The sequence below is a fragment of the Salmo salar genome, chromosome 20 (genome assembly GCF_965601325.2).
Source record: "Salmo salar chromosome 20, fSalSal1, whole genome shotgun sequence".
Taxonomy (NCBI): domain Eukaryota; kingdom Metazoa; phylum Chordata; class Actinopteri; order Salmoniformes; family Salmonidae; genus Salmo; species Salmo salar.
This window is the reverse complement of record NC_138310.1, coordinates 61,612,115-61,632,525: the sequence shown is the minus strand read 5'-3', so window position 1 is coordinate 61,632,525 and position 20,411 is coordinate 61,612,115. Positions and strand designations below refer to the sequence as shown.

At 43.2% G+C, this 20,411-nt stretch overlaps 1 protein-coding gene across 4 annotated transcripts in view; it reads right to left on the bottom strand.

Moving 5' to 3' along the window:
* gosr1 (golgi SNAP receptor complex member 1) overlaps positions 1-20,411 on the bottom strand; it is a 40,546-nt gene that overhangs the window by 4,260 nt on the left and 15,875 nt on the right. For 3 of the 4 annotated variants that reach the window (XM_014162688.3, NM_001141842.2, XM_045702926.2), the window contains 1 exon segment: positions 1,976-2,005. In XM_014162688.3, coding sequence (XP_014018163.1) covers positions 1,976-2,005 — 30 coding nt within the window. 4 annotated transcript variants of the gene reach the window in all.

Sequence of the window (20,411 nt, the reverse complement as noted above, 5' to 3'; positions counted from 1 at the left end):
TTCAACTGAGCGCTGCCTTGTCATTGGAAGATGAAATGGCTGTGATATGGAAACTTCCTCACCAAGTAAGGATGTGGGTGCACTGTGTGTTGCGTGTGTGTGGGAGCTAAGGTGTTTGATTGAGAAAGTGTGGTAGTTTAACATTTGTAGTACAGGTTTGAATAAGCGTGTATGTGTGTGTTGTGTCTGTAATCTTCATTGCTGCCAGCTGCTGACAGTCTAACACCTCGTAGGGTGTTGCTGAGGGGACAATCAGTCCCTATGCCAAGGATCTAGCTCATATATCATGTTCTCCAGAGTCAGAAGGGAAGACCAATCGCCTCTCTTCCCAATGCCCAACACTGCTGACTAACACTGGGCCAGCGTTAGCGCTAAGCGCTAATGACAATTAGAGCTGCTATCTGATGGGGGCGAGTCTAAAGCACACACACTGACTCAACCTGGCTGAAAACCAGCTCAATGCTAAACTAAATCAGCTCATTACCGTTAGCATCTAAAGTAAAGTCACTGTGGGGTTTCTAGATAAGTTTATTGAGACCAATTCTCTCCAGTCTAACCCCAATTTGACAGAGCTTAATATGGATATGTTACTTTAACTACCAAAAACATCATTTATGTGCTGTGAGAACCGCACTCTTTTCTTTCTGCTTCGGTGCACTCACTGGAGTACCCGACCAACTGTTCCTCTCAAAATATTGTCGGTTTTTCTTTCCAACCTGTGACAGGGTTTTAAAACCCCAATGCATATTCATTCACATAAATGAATCATAGCTCAACCCTCCTCGTCCCCACAGGGCATAACACACAAAAACTAATCAGGAGAAAAAATAAGCTTCATTATCTTCTGGCTGTGTGCGTGGATGTGTCTTGTTAGGCGTGTTCAAGACGAGGAGGGAACCGGTAATGATCGTGGCTTTCTCATCCAGTGTAATTTTCTGCTTGGCTAAAACAAGAGGGAAGAGACAGGGAGACTGGGGGGGTGGGGCGGATGGACGGGAAGAGGAGCTGGACAGGAAGAGGTGCTGCACGGCCCACAAATCCACTTAATGAAGCACCTGTGCCAGTAGCCTCCCCTCCGGCAGCAATCTGTGGGTGGGCTGCGGCAGGGAGAGAAGATGGATGAGAGGGGGAGGGAGGGAAGGATAGATGGAGAGGGAGGGAAGGATAGATAAGAGGGTGGATAGATTCAGAGGAGTTTGGGCTGGGTGGCCACACATGCCTAGGGAGGTTGGGGACGCCCCTAACAGTATAAGACCCAGAGGCAACAGGGAGGCTGAGATGGTGGGAGGGAATAGGCAACAGGGAGGCTGAGATGGTGGGAGGGATAGAGGCATAGCCCACTTCCTCTCTCTTCAAACTTTGCTTGAACATATCAGCCCACTTAGGCCTGAAAGCTGTTCTTGTCTCCATCTCTGGGCTAATGGTGTAATCTCATCTAAATGGTGTCACAGAGTGGATGTTAAGAGGTGGGGTCAGAGGCAAGGAGCTCCACACAGACCAAGGTCACCATCTGATTTGTCAGGATCACTAGTGTCTCTGTACTGGAATCTTCAGAGAGACTTCACCTCATGCCCATGGAGATGTCTAACGTCCAGTGTAGCTACTAGCTACCACCCTCCCACCTCACCCCCCCTCCCACCTCACCCACCCCCCAAAACAGGCTCTGGAGACAGTTTAAAGACTGCAAAAAAGTGTACACTAGGGAGTAGTGTGTGTGTATGACTATCCCCTAACGTCCCACCAAGGATAGTAAAACAACAAAAATTCTTCCTCGTGGAGACATTTCCCAGGTCCCCACAAGGACAAAGGCCATTTTAGACTTAGGTTAGGGGGTTAGGGAAAATAGGATTTTGAATGGAAATACATTTTAGGTCCCCACAAGGATAGTAAAACATATGCTGTGTGTGTGTGTGTGTGTGTGTGTGTGTGTGTGTGTGTGTGTGTGTGAGATAACGTCTGTCTGCATTAGGCGTACCTTATTGTGTCATCCATCAGCCGGTCTGAGCTGTAAGGAGAGGGAGAGAGAACCAGAGAAGAAAGAGATGGTTAGTTTCTATGGTGAGGCAGCAGCAGTGTGGTGATATGGGGGAGATAGAATGACTTGAGCTCCTCCACATATCTCTGGGCGTCAGGGTGGCAACAATCAGGGCAAGCTGGCCAGAATCCTGATCTGGTCCCTGGGCGGGTTGCGCTGGGATCCACCTCATCCCTCCATCCATCCATTCCCAGCAGCACCCCGGCTAACAGAGCCTATGGGCTGAAATCCTTAACTTTGATTTATGTTGTGGGCCTTAATTCCAATTTCCCATTGACTTCAATGTAGGAAGTAATGATTTACAAGAAAACAGTTTTGCTTTTGTGCATCTTGAGTTAGGATGAGGAACTACTGAATGTGTCCCAGGTCACGGTTGGGGTCATAAAGCCATATGATTTGATGGGATGGCTTATGACAACTGTTGTGTCACCTACAGTGCCTTCGGAAAGTATTCAGACCCCTTGACTTTTTCCACATTAAGCTAGGTTACAGTCTCATTCTAAAATTGATTTTAAAAAAATGTTCCCCCTCATCAATCTACACACAAAAAGTTTTGAAATGTTTGCTAATTTGTAAAACATAACAGAAATATCACATTTACACAAGTATTCAGACCCTTTACACGATACTTTGTTGAAGCACCTTTGGCAGCAATTACAGTCTCGAGTCTTCTTGGGTATGACGCTACAAGCTTTGCACACTTGTATTAAAGGAGTTTCTCCCATTGTTCTCTGCAGATCCTCTCAAGCTCTGTCAGGTTGGATGGGGAGTGTTGCAGCACAGCTATTTTCAGGTCTCTCCAGAGATGTTCAACCGGGTTCAAATACGGGTTCTGGCTGGGTCACTCGAAGAGAATCAGAGACATGTCCCGAAGCCACTCCTGCGTTGTCTTGGCTGTGTGCTTAGGGTCGTTGTCCTGTTGGAAGGTGAACCTTCACCCCAGTCTGAGGTACTGAGTGCTCTGGAGCAGGTTATCATCAAGGATCTCTCTGTACTTTGCGCCCTTCACCTTTGCCTCAATCCTGACTAGTCTCCCAGTCCCTGCTGCTGAAAAACATCCCCACAGCATGATGCTGCCACCACCATGCTTCACCGTAGGGATGGTGCCAGGTTTCCTCCAGACATGAGGCTTGGTAGGCCAAAGAGTTCCATCTTGGTTTCATCAGACCAGAGAATCTTGTTGCTCATGGTCTGAGAGTCTTTAGGTAAATTTTGGTAAACTCTAAACATGCGGTAATGTGCTTTTTACTGAGGAGTGGCTTCTGTCTGGCCACTCTAACATAAAGGCCTGATTGGTGGTGCTCCAGAGATGCTTGTCCTTTTGGAAGGTTCTCCTATCTCCACAGAGGAACTCTGTCAGAGTGACCATTGGGTTCTTGGTCACCTCCCTGACCAAGGCCCTTCTCCCCTGATTGCTCAGTTTGGCCGGGCGGCCAGCTCTAGGAAGAGTCTTGTTGGTTCAAAACGTCTTCCATTTAAGAATGATGGCGGCAACTGTGTTCTTGTGGACCTTCAATGCTGCAGAAATGTTTTTGTACCCTTCCCCAGATCTGTGCCAACACAATCCTGTCTCAGAGCTCTATGGACAATTCCTTCAACCTCATGTCTTGGTTTTTGCTCTGACATACACTGTCAACTGTGGGACCTTATATAGACAGGTGTGTGACTTTCCAAATAATGTCCAATCAATTGAATTTACCACAGGTGGACTGCAATCAAGTTGTAGAAACATCTCAAGGATGATCAATGGAAATAGGATGCACCTGAATGTATATCTGAAATATGTGTCATGTTTTTTTCACTGTCAGTCAAAGTCAGGCTTACATAATAGCTTTCACCTAGATTTACCTGGTCAGTCTGTCATGGAAAGACACTAATGTTTTGTACACTCAGTGTATACCTTTTACATTTAAGACATTTAGCAGACGCTCTTATCCAGAGCGACTTACAAATTGGTGCATTCACCTTACAATATCCAGTGGAACAACCACTTTACAATAGTGCATCTAAATCTTTTAAGGGGGGGGGGGGGGGGGATTACTTTATCCTATCCCAGGTATTCCTTAAAGAGGTGGGGTTTCAGTTGTCTCCGGAAGGTGGTGATTGACTCCGCTGTCCTGGCGTCGTGAGGGAGCTTGTTCCACCATTGGGGTGCCAGAGCAGCGAACAGTTTTGACTGGGCTGAGCGGGAACTGTGCTTCCTCAGAGGTAGGGAGGCGAGCAGGCCAGAGGTGGATGAACGCAGTGCCCTTGTTTGGGTGTAGGGCCTGATCAGAGCATGAAGGTACGGAGGTGCCGTTCCCCTCACAGCTCCGTACACACACAGACAAAATAGTACTACTTCTAACTTCCTACTTCCCAAGGTGCCCCAACATATCCTACAAACAAATAGCCTTGCTATCATTTCTAGTCCCCTTCACTCTGACACAGTACCAATCACCTGAGCTCGTCTCTTCACACACAGCTAACAAATAGCCTGCTGTTTAGCTGGTGTGTCACCTCATACTGTGTCAGTGCCGTGGCAGACCCGGCCCTTCATTCATCTGCAGCCTGAAGCCAACCAGTTGATGAAAACATATTAAGCCTGGAGATCAGCACTGTTAGCAATGTGCTGTTAATCATTATAAAATGGACCCAGTTGCTGCTGACGAGGCCCTCTTCAGTCTCTCTTCCTGTCCTATAGCAATTAGCAAGTCTCTTATGGCTGTGCAGAGCAGTTTTCCATATGGTAAAGATCTTCAAAAATGAAAACAGGTAAATTACTACTAGCTTACCCTAGACTCATTCATCTACATTAAGTCAGAAGGTATAAAAGGGTAGGCTAGCCTCTTGCATAGGGTGGGAGTTCTGTAACTAAGTATGTATTGATGAACCAAACGCAACAAGTCTTTATTGCTATTATTATCCAAAAATGTTGTTTCAGAGCTCTCTTTAAGGAGCAACATGGAAATGGCCAACTCCCTCTTTTCCCAGAAGATCATCTCTGTTATGGAATCTACTTTGAGTGTGCAAAGCTGTGATCAAGGCAAAGGGTTGGCTATTTGAAGAATCTCAAATACAAAACATTTTGATTTAATACTTTTTTTGCTTACTACATGATTCCATATGTGTTATTTCCTAGGTTTGATGTCTTCACTATTAATCTACAATGTAGAAAATAGTAAAAATAAAGAAAAACCCTTGAATGAGTAGGTGTTGTAAAACTTTGGACCGGTAGTGTATATTACAGCATTATGGATGCTAACCCATTTGAACGGAGCTAATGGTGTGGATTGGTGGTGGGATGGGATGACTGTTACAGTATATGGGCACTGGATGGGATGACTGTTACAGTATATGGGCACTGGGCAGCATCTTACATTAAATATTGCTGTGATGGAAATACTGAACGCATTCTGAAGACAAGGCAATCTGCTACTCCTGTAGCTCTGTGTGGCTTTTAAAGGAGCACCCCCACCTCACCGTTTTCCTGAACAGACAGTGTGTGTGTGTGTGTGTGTGTGTGTGTGTGTGTGTGTGTGTGTGTGTGTGTGTGTGTGTGTGTGTGTGTGTGTGTGTGTGTGTTGACAGGTTAATTAAACCAGAGGTGCTGTTGTGATGTTGATGGACCCAGGCAGTAAGATCTAAGCTGGAGAGAATGATGTTTAGCTGCAGTCAGTCAGTCTGAGTAAATCATTTGTTTGGTCTTCCAGGCCCTGGATCCTGGCTCAGAAGACCCAGGATCCTGCTCCCCTGGGTGGGGGAGTCCCCAGAGTATACTGTCCTACCCTGGAGGGAGAGGACATGGCGAGGAGAACTCTCCTCCATCTAGGCCCACAGAGCCTAATAACGTCACAGCATGCATACTATCCTAGTGTCACGATCCCCCCTGTGGCTCAAGTTGCTCGTCAAAAACAACGGTCTCGGCACTTTATTTCCTAATTAGAATCAATACTGATAATGTTTCAGAAAAGGAGGAAAAACAAAAACAAAGTAGCAGTCAGTAGTGAGTTCAGTCCTCCCTTCAGGGAACAGGACACCAGGGTATAGCTAGGTCATTGGTGAACAAATCTGGAACATCATTTCCAAACCCCCAGACAGGACGTGATTGTGATCGTCAAGCCAATTTGAATCATGTCGTACACAACAGTCCTACACAATGGTGTCTCGGCTTTGCGCACGCACACACACACACACACACACACACACGGATACCCACGGACAAACTTCATCCCCTATTCCCCCAGTGATGAATGTCCTCCGGGGGGGCAGTAGGCGACGCGGGTGCAGCCATCCTTCATTCCTGTGCCACCTGGCTTTACTGAGAGAGACAGATCTATGACTGGCAAGGTCCTCGTTACTAAATGGGCTGACCAGTGCCTGGCAACCACATCTTTTATGGTTAGGACTTGAGGGAACAGCATGACTCAAGAAGAGGGAGAGTGGGGAGGCAAAGGAGGGGGGAGAGAGAGGAGGGAGATGGGGGGGGGGACAAAGAAGGAAGAGAAAAAGGAGGAGAGGGGGAGGGGCTGCACAACTCAAAGAGAGAAAGGAGGAAGGGTGAGTACAGAGCGTTGCGGTCTCTAAGTTGGTCTGGCTCGTGTCCATGGGGAAGAAATATGGAGGCCGTCAATATTGATGAATCAAAAGAGGGCTTGATAATCAGGGTGGAGAGAGTGAGTGTTGACAATACAGTAGGAAGTGTGTGTAGCTGTGTTCCCAAAGGAAACAGTTGTATCTGCTTATCAAACGATTATAGGTACAACTGCATTTAGTGAGTTGGTTTAACTAAACATGGATCATTCTTTTCATCAACTCAGAAAATAACATGGCCATTATGTCTTGATTCCTGTTTGTATGATTTGTGTTCCTGTTTAAAAACTTACTATACATTTTTTTTTAAAAGGGGTTGTTTTGGGACATCGGCTGCGTTCCAATTCTCTACCCTTCTCCTAAAGTGTGCACTTATACACTCCCCATCATGGATTTAAAAGAAATGAACTGGTGTGAGGAATATGGTGGAAACTTCTTCCAGAAATGCTTGCACCAATCCAATGCTTTCATTGCACCAATTCAATGCATGATTGGGAGTGAACGAGTGCACACCTCTGGAGAAGGGTAGAGAATCAGAATATGAGGAGGGTAGTGGGTTACTCTGGCAAAGTCATTGGTGGAGGGACACAAAGCCAAAAGGCTTGTCCTCATACGGGACCTGACCAGTCACACCTCTGAATACCAGATGGGTTACACACAGTTCCTTTCCCAACAGAAACTGTTCTAACCTCGCACTATTGCAACAGCCAAAGCAGCATACATGTACCTCAAAGACATAGCCCATGGTACTAAGTCTGGATAATGAATTAACCATATTATATACTGTATTTACCATTTGTTGGTACAGTTTTAACATTTAGTCAAGAATAGATAAAATGTTGCCCCAAGAGGAGATCAAAAATGTATGTTGTAAAGCTTTGAATAACAACAAATGTCGTCCGTCACTTTGGTAAAAGCCTGGGGGGATGGTGCTGGAGAAAGACTCTCGCATTAATAGACAGAGCTATGGATGTAAAGACTGACCATCCAAGAAATCTAAATTATTTCCTGGATGTTTTGAAGGGTTCTGATTGGGTAAGAAAGTTGAACTAAGCTCATGTGGAAAACGTTATATTCTTCAAGAATAAAGGCTGTGGCGATGACAAAATGTAATCAGCCGGTGATTGTCAAGCAAATAACTGTCTCACAGTAAATGACCTCTAATTAACATAAACACATTTAGCATCACCTGGCCTCCACAGCCTATAAGCCTCTGATGCAGACCTTTGGAACATCTACATTTTAAGTGTAATAAATCCATTTAATATGGCCTACACCATCACAATAAATCCATTATTTATTTTAGACATGTCTAAAGAAACATGATATGAAGAAAATGTAGTCATTTCAGAAGAAAAGAATAGCATACTCTGCATGGTCCTTATGTTAGGTCCTGATGTGGCTATGCCAAATGGCTGTGGGCTACACTAGTTCATTTAGCAGACAAGATTTGCTCATAATTCCGTGGCATTATTTTATAGTTTGAAGAATATGATATTTACTCCAAACATTGAGGGAATGAGCACAGGTTTTGGGCGGTAAACAAAGAAATAGGTACTCCTATATGCTTAATTTAGAGTTATTAATGTAACTTTATTTGTTCAACAAATGTTGGGCTACAGTGAGGGAAAAAAGTATTTGATCCCCTGCTGATTTTGTACGTTTGCACACTGACAAAGAAATGATCAGTCTATAATTTTAATGGTAGGTTTATTTGAACAGTGAGAGACAGAATAACAACAAAAAAATCCTGAAAAACGCATGTCAAAAATGTTATAAAATGATTTGCATTTTAATGAGGGAAATAAGTATTTGACCCCCTCTCAATCAGAAAGATTTCTGGCTTCCAGGTGTCTTTTATACCGGTAACGAGCTGAGATTAAGAGTGTGCTCCTAAAGGGAGTGCTCCTAATCTCAGCTTGTTACCTGTATAAAAGACAACTGTCTACAGAAGCAATCAGTCAGATTCCAAACTCTCTACCATGGCCAAGACCAAAGAGCTCTCCAAGGATGTCAGGGACAAGATTGTAGACCTACACAAGGCTGGAATGGGCTACAAGACCATCGCCAAGCAGCTTGGTGAGAAGGTGACAACATTTGGTGCGATTATTCGCAAATGGAAGAAACACAAAAGAACTGTCAATATCCCTCGACCTGGGGCTCCATGCAAGATCTCACCTCGTGGAGTTGCAATGATCATGAGAACGGTGAGGAATCAGCCCAGAACTACACGGGAGGATCTTGTCAATGATCTCAAGGCAGCTGGGACCATAGTCACCAAGAAAACAATTGGTAACACACTACGCCGTGAAGGACTGAAATTCTGCAGCGCCCGCAAGGTCCCCCTGCTCAAGAGAGCACATATACATGCCCGCCTGAAGTTTGCCAATGAACATCTGAATGATTCAGAGGACAACTGGGTGAAAGGGTTGTGGTCAGATGAGACCAAAATGGAGCTCTTTGGCATCAACTCAACTCGCCATGTTTGGAGGAGGAAGAATGCTGCATGACCCCAAGGACACCATCCCCACCGTCAAACATGAAGGTGGAAACATTATGCTTTGGGGGTGTTTTTCTGCTAAGGGGACAGGACAACTTCACCACATCAAAGGGACGATGGATGGGGCCATGTACCGTCAAATCCTGTCTTGGAGCACTACGTCAATGCCTTTCGACCACATGGCTTAGTTTTTGCTCTGACATGCACTGTCAACTGTGGGACCTTATATAGGCAGGTGTGTGCCTTTCTAAAATCATGTCCAATCAATTTAATTTATCACAGGTGGACTCCAATCAAGTTGTAGAAACATCTCAAGGATGATCAATGGAAACCGGATGCACCTGAGCCCAATTTCAAGTCTCATAGCAATGGGTCTGAATACTTATGTAATTAAGGTTGTGTAAAACCTGTTTTCACTTTGTCATTATGGGGTATTGTGTGTAGATTAATGAGATTTTTTAAAATATTTTATCCATTTTAGAATGGACATAACAAAATGTGGAAAAATGTAAAGGATTTGAATACTTTCCGAAGGCACTGTATAATTCACAAGTGATAAGCTAATATTGTCACCCATCAGCAGTGTAAAATACTTATGTAAAAACACTTTGAAGTACTACTCAAGTCATTTTTTGGGATATATATCAACTTTTTACTCCATACATTTTCCTTGACACCCAAAACTACTCGTAACATTTTGAATGCATAGCAGGAATGGAAAATGGTCAAATTCACGCACTTATCAAGAGAACATCCCTGGTAATCCCTACTGCCTCTGATCTGGCGGACTCACTAAACACAAATGCTTTGTTTGTAAATATGCGTGTTGCAGTGTGCCCGTCTCTCCGTAAAAAAAAGAGAAAAAGATCAGAAATGTCCCCAAAATGTAGAAATCGCAGACTGTAGCTTTAAAAGTTGCTACGACCAAATGCTTCCAGGGTTGTGCAAATCCACCTACATTCAATATCAAATTGTAAATCTGTTTTTATAAAACTTAGCATGCAAATCTTGGTTCAGGAGAATACACAGGCTTTGGATTCTCACCATGGCTTGTTAGTCAAGAACCAAAAAGCAGTACAGGTACCTGAACATCACTGAACACACATAGCTACAACATTTCACCCAGTCAGCAGAAAAGGTCTATTGCACAGTTAACTCCATATAAGCCGTAATGTTGATCACATTATTTTGGGCTCATCACAGGCATAGTCGAGTCAGAGTCGAGCAGAAACATCTCAGACAGAAAACGAGACGACACAAATCAACGTGAAGAAGCTCTCTCCACCCGGTAGAAAGGAAGTGTTGACCCTGGCTCTACTCGCTCCTGTGGCCGCCCACTCTTCGTAAACCTTGCCTTTTTACTGTGCTGACATCTACAACCATGACAACACCCAACCCAGCAGCATCTAAAGCGTCTACCCCATTGGCCCAACGTCCGGCGTAGAAGTGTGCTGTGACATGGCCACTGACGGCAGGCTGGACGGTACTTCTACAGGCGATGGGATCACTACAAGAGAAGGTTTGGCAACGCAGATGGAGAATACTGGCTGGAAAACATCTTCCATTTCACCCTGAGGAGGATGTATGAGTAGAGGGTGGACATGGAGGACTTGAGGAAAACAGAGCGTTCGCCAAGTACTACTACTCCTCTGTGGGTCCAGGATCCGACGGCTACAAATCAAATCAATTTACATTAGCAGATGTCCCAAAGTGCTTATACTGCACATTACTGAATTCACCAATGGGGGAGCATGTGACTCGATGTCCTATCACAGGTTTCCAAAATGCTCCACTTCGGACAGAGATCAAGATAAGCCTAGTGATTTAAACTGTGCTAGAGTTAATGGGGGCGTTCTGGTATAATATTTGTGCTCTGACAAGCCCTACTGGTGTGTATGTATGGGGAGTTGATGATTACTTCCTTCCAGTTGGTGTTCTCACTGGCATTCCTGGAAAGATGACTACTCTCAAATCTACTAAATCTACCTGCTGTCTCTCTGGCCACTCTAGAGGAGTTGTGTGACAGGGTCTTCCCATCTGTCAAACAGCTGTTAATGACCTAAAGCCTCATTAATATCCTATGCAAGTATGCAATGCAAAACCCCAATTAGCTACTCTGTGGAGCGTTGAAGCTTGAGTAAAGATCCGAATCAACTATAATATAAATCACCCAAATCAAACATCATGAGCTTGGAAAGTATTTGGCTAGAGATGAAAACATATAGGATGTAAGCCATATAAAAGGTGCCAAAATCAACATAAAGTGTCTTAATAGGGCGTTGAGCCACCACGTGCCGCCATAACAGCTTCAATTCGCCTTGGCATAGATTCTACAAGTGTCCAGAACTTCACTAGAGGGATGCAATATATATATATATATATATATATATATATTTTTAAATCACACAAAATGACAGTGAGAAAAAAATGTAAGGAATCGGAAAACATTGTAGTGCAACATGGGTAAAATGAATGAGCCAATGAAAAGGTTTCATTTAAAAAAGGTCCAATGCAGCAGTTTTTAAATCAAATCATTTCTGCGTAACAATTAAGTACCTTGCTGTAATAGAGTTCCATTCAAAATGGGCAGAAATAGATTTTTAGCAAAAACCTTTCAAGCAACAATTTCCCTAGGACTGTCTGGGAGTGGTCCTAGTGGGGAGGGGAAAACTGAAAACTAGCTGTTATTGGCAGAGAGGTTTGGAATTATTTGTTATTGGTCTATTAACTATGGTGACAGCTGGGTGAGGATAGGGGTGAGGGGGTAAGGAGGACAGCTGGGTGAGGGGTAAGGAAGGGATGATAGCCACTGACACAGCTGTTATGAGAGGTTGGGTGAATTAATAAAAAGGCAAGGTAGCAAAAGGAGGAATGGAAGGACGAAAGAAAGGAAGGAAGACTGCTCAGCTAGTAAATCATCAGGTGCAGAAGGGGGGGACGGGGACGATGACTGTTGAGCTGCAGCGGGAGCTAATTCATGGCATTTTTATATGCGCCAATGAGACGGAGGATGGATTTATGTGTTGCTCACTCACTCTCAGGCTATATGGTTCAGTTGTAGAGGGGATGGAGGGCCACAGCCACAGCTACGACTAGGGTGTTCTCCATAGTGCCTCTTAGCTCAGTGCTGTGTTTTTGCAGTCATTAAAAATCAGCCATCAGGGCAAAGCTAATTCCATGTGGTATTGTGATTTAGCCTCTAGAAACCTACCTTTCTAGGAGCAAAACTTTACCGCAAGTGCAGAGATCAATGACTCAGTGAAGAACTAATGAATCATAACAACTGCATTGTTGAAGGCATCCACACTACTGCATACTGTCACACACTGTCCACAATGCCTCCTAAATCAGAAAGAAACTACTGGGGTTAGCCTTCATAACGTTTCAGATAGTACAGTAGTTTCTGTCTTCATAACTTTTCTGAGAATGGGGGTGAGTGAGATGATCGATGCCAGATTAGAAAATCAGATGGCTAATTAAACAGGGGTGATCAGCCTCAGCTCTGCTATGAGGATGTCAGTTTCATTGATGGACCAAATAAGACAGATATTGGAGAGAAATAGGTTTTTACTTTTGTTTCAAAAATAACACACCGTCTTGCTACAGCTTCACATTGGGACTGTGTGTGTGAGAGAGTTTATGTCCATGCTACTGAGAACTGACAAACAGATGGAGGGAAGGAGGGAGAGGAGGGAGAAATGGTCTGTGAGGGAGTACTGGTACGAGAGGGGTGATGAGACTGCATGAGGGAGAGAGTGAGGTTGCGGAAATAGTGTGCGAGAGTGAAAAATACTTGATATACACAAAAAATGAGGAACACTATTACTAAACGCCAGTACCTCCAGTAAAGGGTGTGACTGGCTCCATCACCAATCACTCCTGAGCAGTTCTTAGGCAAAGAGGAGGAGCAGCTGCCGCTCCCGCTCTGGTTCCCCAGGGTTCTCCCCACTCATGCTGATTACATTAGCATATCTGGAGCTAGCATAACGTGCACCAGAACAGCCACAGGAAGTGCGGTGGTCAGAGAGAGCGAGAGATGAAGGATGAGGCAATATAAAGGGAAAGAAAGCACCAGTGGGAGACATGAGTATGAGCTTGCGTGTGTGAGTATAAGTGAGACAGACAGAGATAGAGTGAGGGAGAGAGGGAGCAGACAGAAGAGGATAACAGAGCAGAGCGAGAGAATGGAGGGAGATACAGAAAAAGATAGAAGCAGGAGGGTAAAATTGAGCGAGAGAAAGAGGGAGGAAGAGAATGGAGAAAGATAGAGAGATATGAGAGATGGGATAGGTTGACGGAGAGAAAGGGAGGGGAAGAGAAACATCTGAGCCTTTCATCCGTTTATCCCTGCGTCGATACTGCAGACATTCATTCGGAGAGAGAGCATCAATGACAGAAAGTGAACAAGAGAGCAGGAAGGAGAATCTCTCATTGCTAGTCTCCACTTTCATTGAAGAACTGAGTGCTGAGTCATAACAGCCACAGCTAGGGCTGTTATGGTGACCGTATTACCGCCACACCGGCGTCACGAGTCATGACGGCAGTCAAGTTTTTATTTTTTTATTTCACCTTTATTTAACCAGGTAGGCAAGTTGAGAACAAGTTCTCATTTACAATTCCGACCTGGCCAAGATAAAGTAAAGCAGTTCGACACATACAACAACACAGAGTTACACATGGAGTAAAACAACATACAATCAATGATATAGCAGAAAAATAAGTCTATATACAATGTGAGCAAATGAGGTGAGATAAGGGAGGTAAAGGCAAAAAAGGCCATGGTGGCAAAGTAAATACAATATAGCAAGTAAAACACTGGAATGGTAGATTTGTAGTGGAAGAAAGTGCAAAGTAGAAATTGAAATAATGGGGTGCAAAGGAGCAAAATAAATAAATACAGTAGGGGAAGAGGTAGTTGTTTGGGCTAAATTATAGCTGGGCTATGTTCAGGTGCAGTAATCTGTGAGCTGCTCTGACAGCTGGTGCTTAAAGCTAGTGAGGGAGATAAGTGTTTCCAGTTTCAGAGATTTTTGTAGTTCGTTCCAGTCATTGGCAGCAGAGAACTGGAAGGAGAGACGGCCGAAGGAGGAATTGGCTTTGGGGGTGACCAGAGAAATATACCCGCTGGAGCGCGTGCTAAATGCCACACAACCGTTTAGTCACAGTAATTAGGCTTTTCAAATCATCATTAGAATCACATCATGCAGCCTTAGAATGTATTAAAAATCAAAAAACACAGTATAGCCCAATGTTTGTAACACAACGAATGTTACATAAGTCTAAATGAAGCATATAGGAGTACCTGTTGCTTTGTTAACCGCTCAACACAGAATAGCCACATGAACGCACCCCCTCAAATCACTGAGAAAATATCCTTTCTATTTTATTCAGCTATGTTCAATTGTATTCTTCATACTATAAAATAATGCCAAGGAATTATGAGCAAATCTTGTCTGCTAAATGAACTAGTGTAGCCCACAGCCATTTGGCATAGCCACATCAGGACCTAACATAAGGACCATGCAGAGTATGCTATTCTTTTCTTCTGAAATAGACTACATTTTCTTCATATAATGTTTCTTTAGACCTGTCTAAAATAAATAATGGATTTATTGTGATGGTGTAGGCCATATTAAATGGATTTATTACACTTAAAATGTAGATGTTCCAAAGGTCTGCATCAGAGGCTTATAGGTTGTGTGGAGGCCAGGTGATGCTAAATGTGTTTATGTTAATTAGAGGTCATTTACTGTTAGACCATCAGTTATTTGCTTGAGTTATTTTCTTGATCAATGGCTGACAAAGTTTCAAGACTGCCACAGCCCTTCCCCCAGCCATCTTTGTTTCTTCTGTCCCCAGCTGCTACGGACTGAGACACTGATTTAGTGTGGAAATTACCTCAACATTTTCCATCCCCGAGAAGGTTATTTCCCAATAGAAAAGAGGACTGGATCCTTTGCCTCTTTCCTGTCTTGAACAGCACATCACTAATAGGAACATGTTATGTCTTCAAGCAGTACAGGATTCTGCTGGATACTAGACTGAAATGGCCAGGGATGGAAGATTAACGGGCTGGAAACAGAGAAAAGCAGAGAAAGAAGGCAGGAGAAAAGGAAAGGAGAAGAGGGAGGACAGAGTGAGAAAGCGAAAAATCTGTAAGAGAGCTGCAATCAGCAGAACCAACATCAGTTCCAGTCACTCTGGACTGAATGGTCCTGCAGCATGCTCCTCCCTTCTTCATCTCATTTAATCATGACCAGACCTTTTCTTTACAGACGGAGCGGGAGGGGAAAGAGAGAGAGCGAGAGAAAGAAGGTGAGAAAGGAAGAGGCTATGTAATGGAAAGAGTGCATGAGTGGGAGACAGTAAGAGCGTGCGTGTGTCAGCGAGAGACAGAAAGACCTAAACAGTAGGGCACAACACACTTCCAAGGCCTCAGCCAAACCTAATAAAACAAATGTTCTCCTTAGGGACAACAGACTATCCCTCACTCCCGCCGCCCCCATCCTCCTCCTCCTCCCTGAGAGAGAGGGAACAAGGGAGTAACATAGCGGAGGACAAAACATGTCACAACAGTTCCCCTAGCCATTTTGGTACACAGGGATAAGTCCACTCTCCAACTTCACACAGCCAGTCACCTTATTTCCAGATCTGATTACAACATGGATGTGTCTTAATAGTTATTACATGTGCTGTAGTCTGATTTTAACATAGTTGTATATGCTACAACCTTCGATAAAGGCCTATAGTGTTTTCAGATCCCCTTTCAATCAATTAGTATCCATATCCAAAACTAGGCTTCTTCACCATTCACAAATACTATGATTTCAGATGGGACAGTGGAGAATTGTTGATAATATTTCTCACATTGACACCAGACTTCACCAAGTAGGGGTCCCAGGAAGTATTTTATGTTCTGTGTGGTTTCATATATTGGGCCCATTCATTTAGTCAGTTCGTCAAGGAAATATTGTGTTTGTCCTTTTGAACTTTTATCCCTCCATAACTGGCTACAAGACTATTGCAGCTCTGTGGGTCTAACATTCGACAATTTAGATACTTTCTGGAAACAAAGCTCACATTATAAAGGAGGATGGGATACACCCAAATCATTTAGGTTCCTGGATCCTGTCACAGCATTATAAGGCTGCGTTGAGACAACGACTTATCAATGACCCAAGACCAGCTCAGTTAATCCCTACCATTGTGACAATGAGTTGTCATAATGCTCCAGCAAATGTACATTATACCAGGGGCATTGGAAGGCAATGTAAGTAACCTAATTTATATCCCTCTTACTGCCCTGAATGCCTCTGCTGATCCCACAACTATTGTATGCAGTAATCATGCGCCTATGACCCAGAGCGATACTGTTAGCACTGAGGCGGTATGCCCTACGAGGAAGTCCACTGTTTGCAGCTCACCCTGCACTAACATAAAAACAAGGAAAAAAGGTTCATGAAATCAATAATTTGCTAGTAACAGATGACATTCATATTGTGACAATCTCTGAAACTCACTTAGATAATACAGTGGTAGCAATACATGGTTATTACATCTACAGAAAAGACAAATGCCAAAAGGTGGAGGTATGGCCGTTTATATTCAGAACCACATTCCTGTAAAGCTTAGATAGGATCTCATGTTAAATAATGTTGAAGTAATATGGCTACAAGTTCATCTGCCTATTGTGATGGACATTTTATACATGTGCTTTTCTTATAACTCATTTCTGTGTTCTATTCATGTGCTGCTCTAATAACCAATTTCTGTGTTCATGCAAGTGACTGATTGAACGAATCCTCACTTATTAGTATCTGCAATTTGGCAGTATGCCCAGACCTTGTTTTGAGAACAAAAGATCTGTTTCAAGGTCTCAGCTTAGAGAGAAAAAGCCTCATGAGGTAGTGGTCTGACACATGTATGAAACAAAATGGTAATGATGAATTATGCTACATCATGCAAATATAAACTTGTCTGCTGCTGGAAAAACTACAGTTGAAGTCAGAAGTTTACATAAACTAGTTTTAATGACTCCAACCTAAGTGTTTCAACCACTCCACAAATGTCTTGTTAAACCTGTTGGGGCTAGGGGGCAGTATTTGCACGGCCGGATAATAAACGTACCCGATTTAAACTGCTTACTACTCTTGCCCAGAAATGAGCATATGCATATAATTAGTAGATTAGGATAGAAAACACTTTAAAGTTTCTAAAACTGTTTGAATGGTGTCTGAGTATAACAGAACTCATTTGGCAGGCTAAAACCTGAGAAGATTCCATACAGGAAGTGCCCTGTCTGACAATTTGTTGTCCTTCTGTTGCATCTCTATCGAAAATACAGCATCTGTGCTGTAACGTGACACTTTCTAAGGCTCCCATTGGCTCTCTAAAGCCGCCAGAAAGTGGAATGGGGTGTCTGCTGTCTCTGGGCGAAGAACAGCAGGAGAGTTTGTGAGTGGTCAGCCTGGGGACAGTGACACTGGAGATGCGCGTTCACGAGACTTCTCCATTTTTTCCTTTCTGCCTTTAAATGAATACAACGTTGCCCGGTTGGAATATTATCGCTATCTTACGAGAAAAATAGCATACAAATTGATTTTAAACAGCGTTTGACATGCTTCTAAGTACGGTAATGGAATATATTGAATTTTTGGGTCACGAAATGCGCTCGCGCGTCACCCTTCGGATAGTGACCTGAACGCACAAACAAAACGGAGTTATTTGAATATAACTATGGATTATTTGGAACCAAAACATTTGTTGTTGGAGTAGAAGTCCTGGGAGTGCATTCTGACGAAGAACAGCAAAGGTAATCCAATTTTTCTAATCGTAATTCTGAGTTTAGTGAGCCCCAAACTTGGTGAGTGTCAAATTAGCTAGCCTGTGATGGCCGAGCTATGTACTCAGAATATTGCAAAATGTGCCTTCGCCGAAAAGCTATTTTAAAATCGGACATAGCGATTGCATAAAGGAGTTCTGTATCTATAATTCTTAAAATAATTGTTATGTATTTTGTCAACGTTTATCATGAGTAATTTAGTAAATTCACCGGAAGTCTTCGGTGGGTATGCTAGTTCTGAACATCACATGCTAATGTAAAAAAGCTGGTTTTTGATATAAATATGAACTTGATTGAACAAAACATGCATGTATTGTATAACATAATGTCCTAGGAGTGTCATCTGATGAAGATCAAAGGTTAGTGCTGCATTTAGCTGTGGTTTGGGTTTATGTGACATATGCTTGCTTGGAAAATGGCTGTGTGATTATTTGTGTCTCTATACTCTCCTAACAATCTAATGTTTTGCTTTCGCTGTAAAGCCTTTTTGAAATCGGACAATGTGGTTAGATTAACGAGAGTTATCTTTAAAACGGTGTTAAAGAGTTGATTGTTTGAGAAAATTTAATTGTGGTATTTTAGTTGGTTTTGTATTTCGCGCCGTGCGATGCCATTGGCTGTTGGCTAGGGGTTCCGCAGGCGGAACGGGGTTCCGCTAGCGGAACGTCTGTCCTCAACAGGTTAATGTGCTTCTCCTTTGTTGCCTTGGCCGTGTGTTTTGGGTCATTGTCATGCTGGAATACCCATCCACGACCCATTTTCAGTGCCCTGGCTGAGGGAAGGAGGTTCTCACCCAAGATTTGACGGTACATGGCCCCATCCATCGTCCCTTTGATGCGGTGAAGTTGTCCTGTCCCCTTAGTAGAAAAACACCCCCAAAGCATAATGTTTCCACCATGTTTGACGGTGGAGATGGTGTTCTTTGGGTCATAGGCAGCATTCCTCCTCCTCCAAACACGGCGAGTTGAGTTGATGCCAAAGAGCTCCATTTTGGTCTCATCTGACCACAACACTTACACCCAGTTGTCCTCTGAATCATTCAGATGTTCATTGGCAAACTTCAGACGGGCATGTATATGTATTCTTGAGCAGGGGGACCTTGCGAGCGCTGCAGGATTTCAGTCCTTCACAGCGTAGTGTGTTACCAATTGTTTTCTTGGTGACTATGGTCCCAGCTGCCTTGAGATCATTGACAAGATCCTCCCGTGTAGTTCTGGGCTGATTCCTCACCGTTCTCATGATCATTGCAACTCCACGAGGTCAAATCTTGCATGGAGCCCCAGGCCGAGGGATATTGATAGTTCTTTTGTGTTTCTTCCATTTGCGAATAATCGCACCAAATGTTGTCACCTTCTCACCAAGCTGCTTGGCGATGGTCTTGTAGCCCATTCCAGCCTTGTGTAGGTCTACAATCTTGTCCCTGACATCCTTGGAGAGCTCTTTGGTCTTGGCCATGGTGGAGAGTTTGGAATCTGATTGATTGCTTCTGTGGACAGGTGTCTTTTTTACAGGTAACAAGCTGCGGTTAGCAGCACTCCCTTTAAGAGTGTGCTCCTAATCTCAGCTCGTTACCTGTATAAAAGACACCTGGGAGCCAGAAATCTTTCTGATTGAGAGGGGGGTCACATACTTATTTCCCTCATTAAAATGCAAATCAATTTATAACATTTTTGACATGCGTTTTTCTGGATATTTTTGTTGTTATTCTGTCTCTCACTGTTCAAATAAACCTACCATTAAAATTATAGACTGATCCTTTCTTTGTCAGTGGGCAAACGTACAAAATCAGCAGGGGATCAAATACTTTTTCCCCCCACTGTATGTAATAATGACAATTACAACAATACTGAATGAACACTTATTTTAACTTAATATAATACATAAATAAAAACCTATTTAGTCTCAAATAAATAATGAAATGTTCAACTTGGTTTAAATAATGCAAAAACACAGTGTTGGAGAAGAAACAAAAAATGTGCCATGTAAAAAAGCTAACGTTTAAGTTCCTTGCTCAGAACATGAGAACATATGAAAGCTGGTGGTTCCTTTTAACATGAGTAAAGAAGTTTTAGGTTGTAGGAATTATAGAACTATTTCCTCTCTATACCATTTGTATTTCATATACCTTTGACTATTGGATGTTCTTATAGGCAGTATAGCACTGCCAGCATAATCTCGGGAGTTGATAGACTTGAAGTCATAAACAGTGCGGTGCTTCAAGCATTGCTAAGTGCTGTGGGCAAATGCAGGAAAAGTGCTGTTTGAATGAATCCTTATGAGCCTGCTGCTGCCTACCACCGCTCAGTCAGACTGCTCTATCAAATATCAAATCATAGACTTAATTATAATATAATAAACACACAGAAATACGAGCCTTAGGTCATTTAATATGGTCAAATCCGGAAACTATCATTTCAAAAGCAAAACGTTTATTCTTTCAGTGAAATACGGAACCGTTCCGT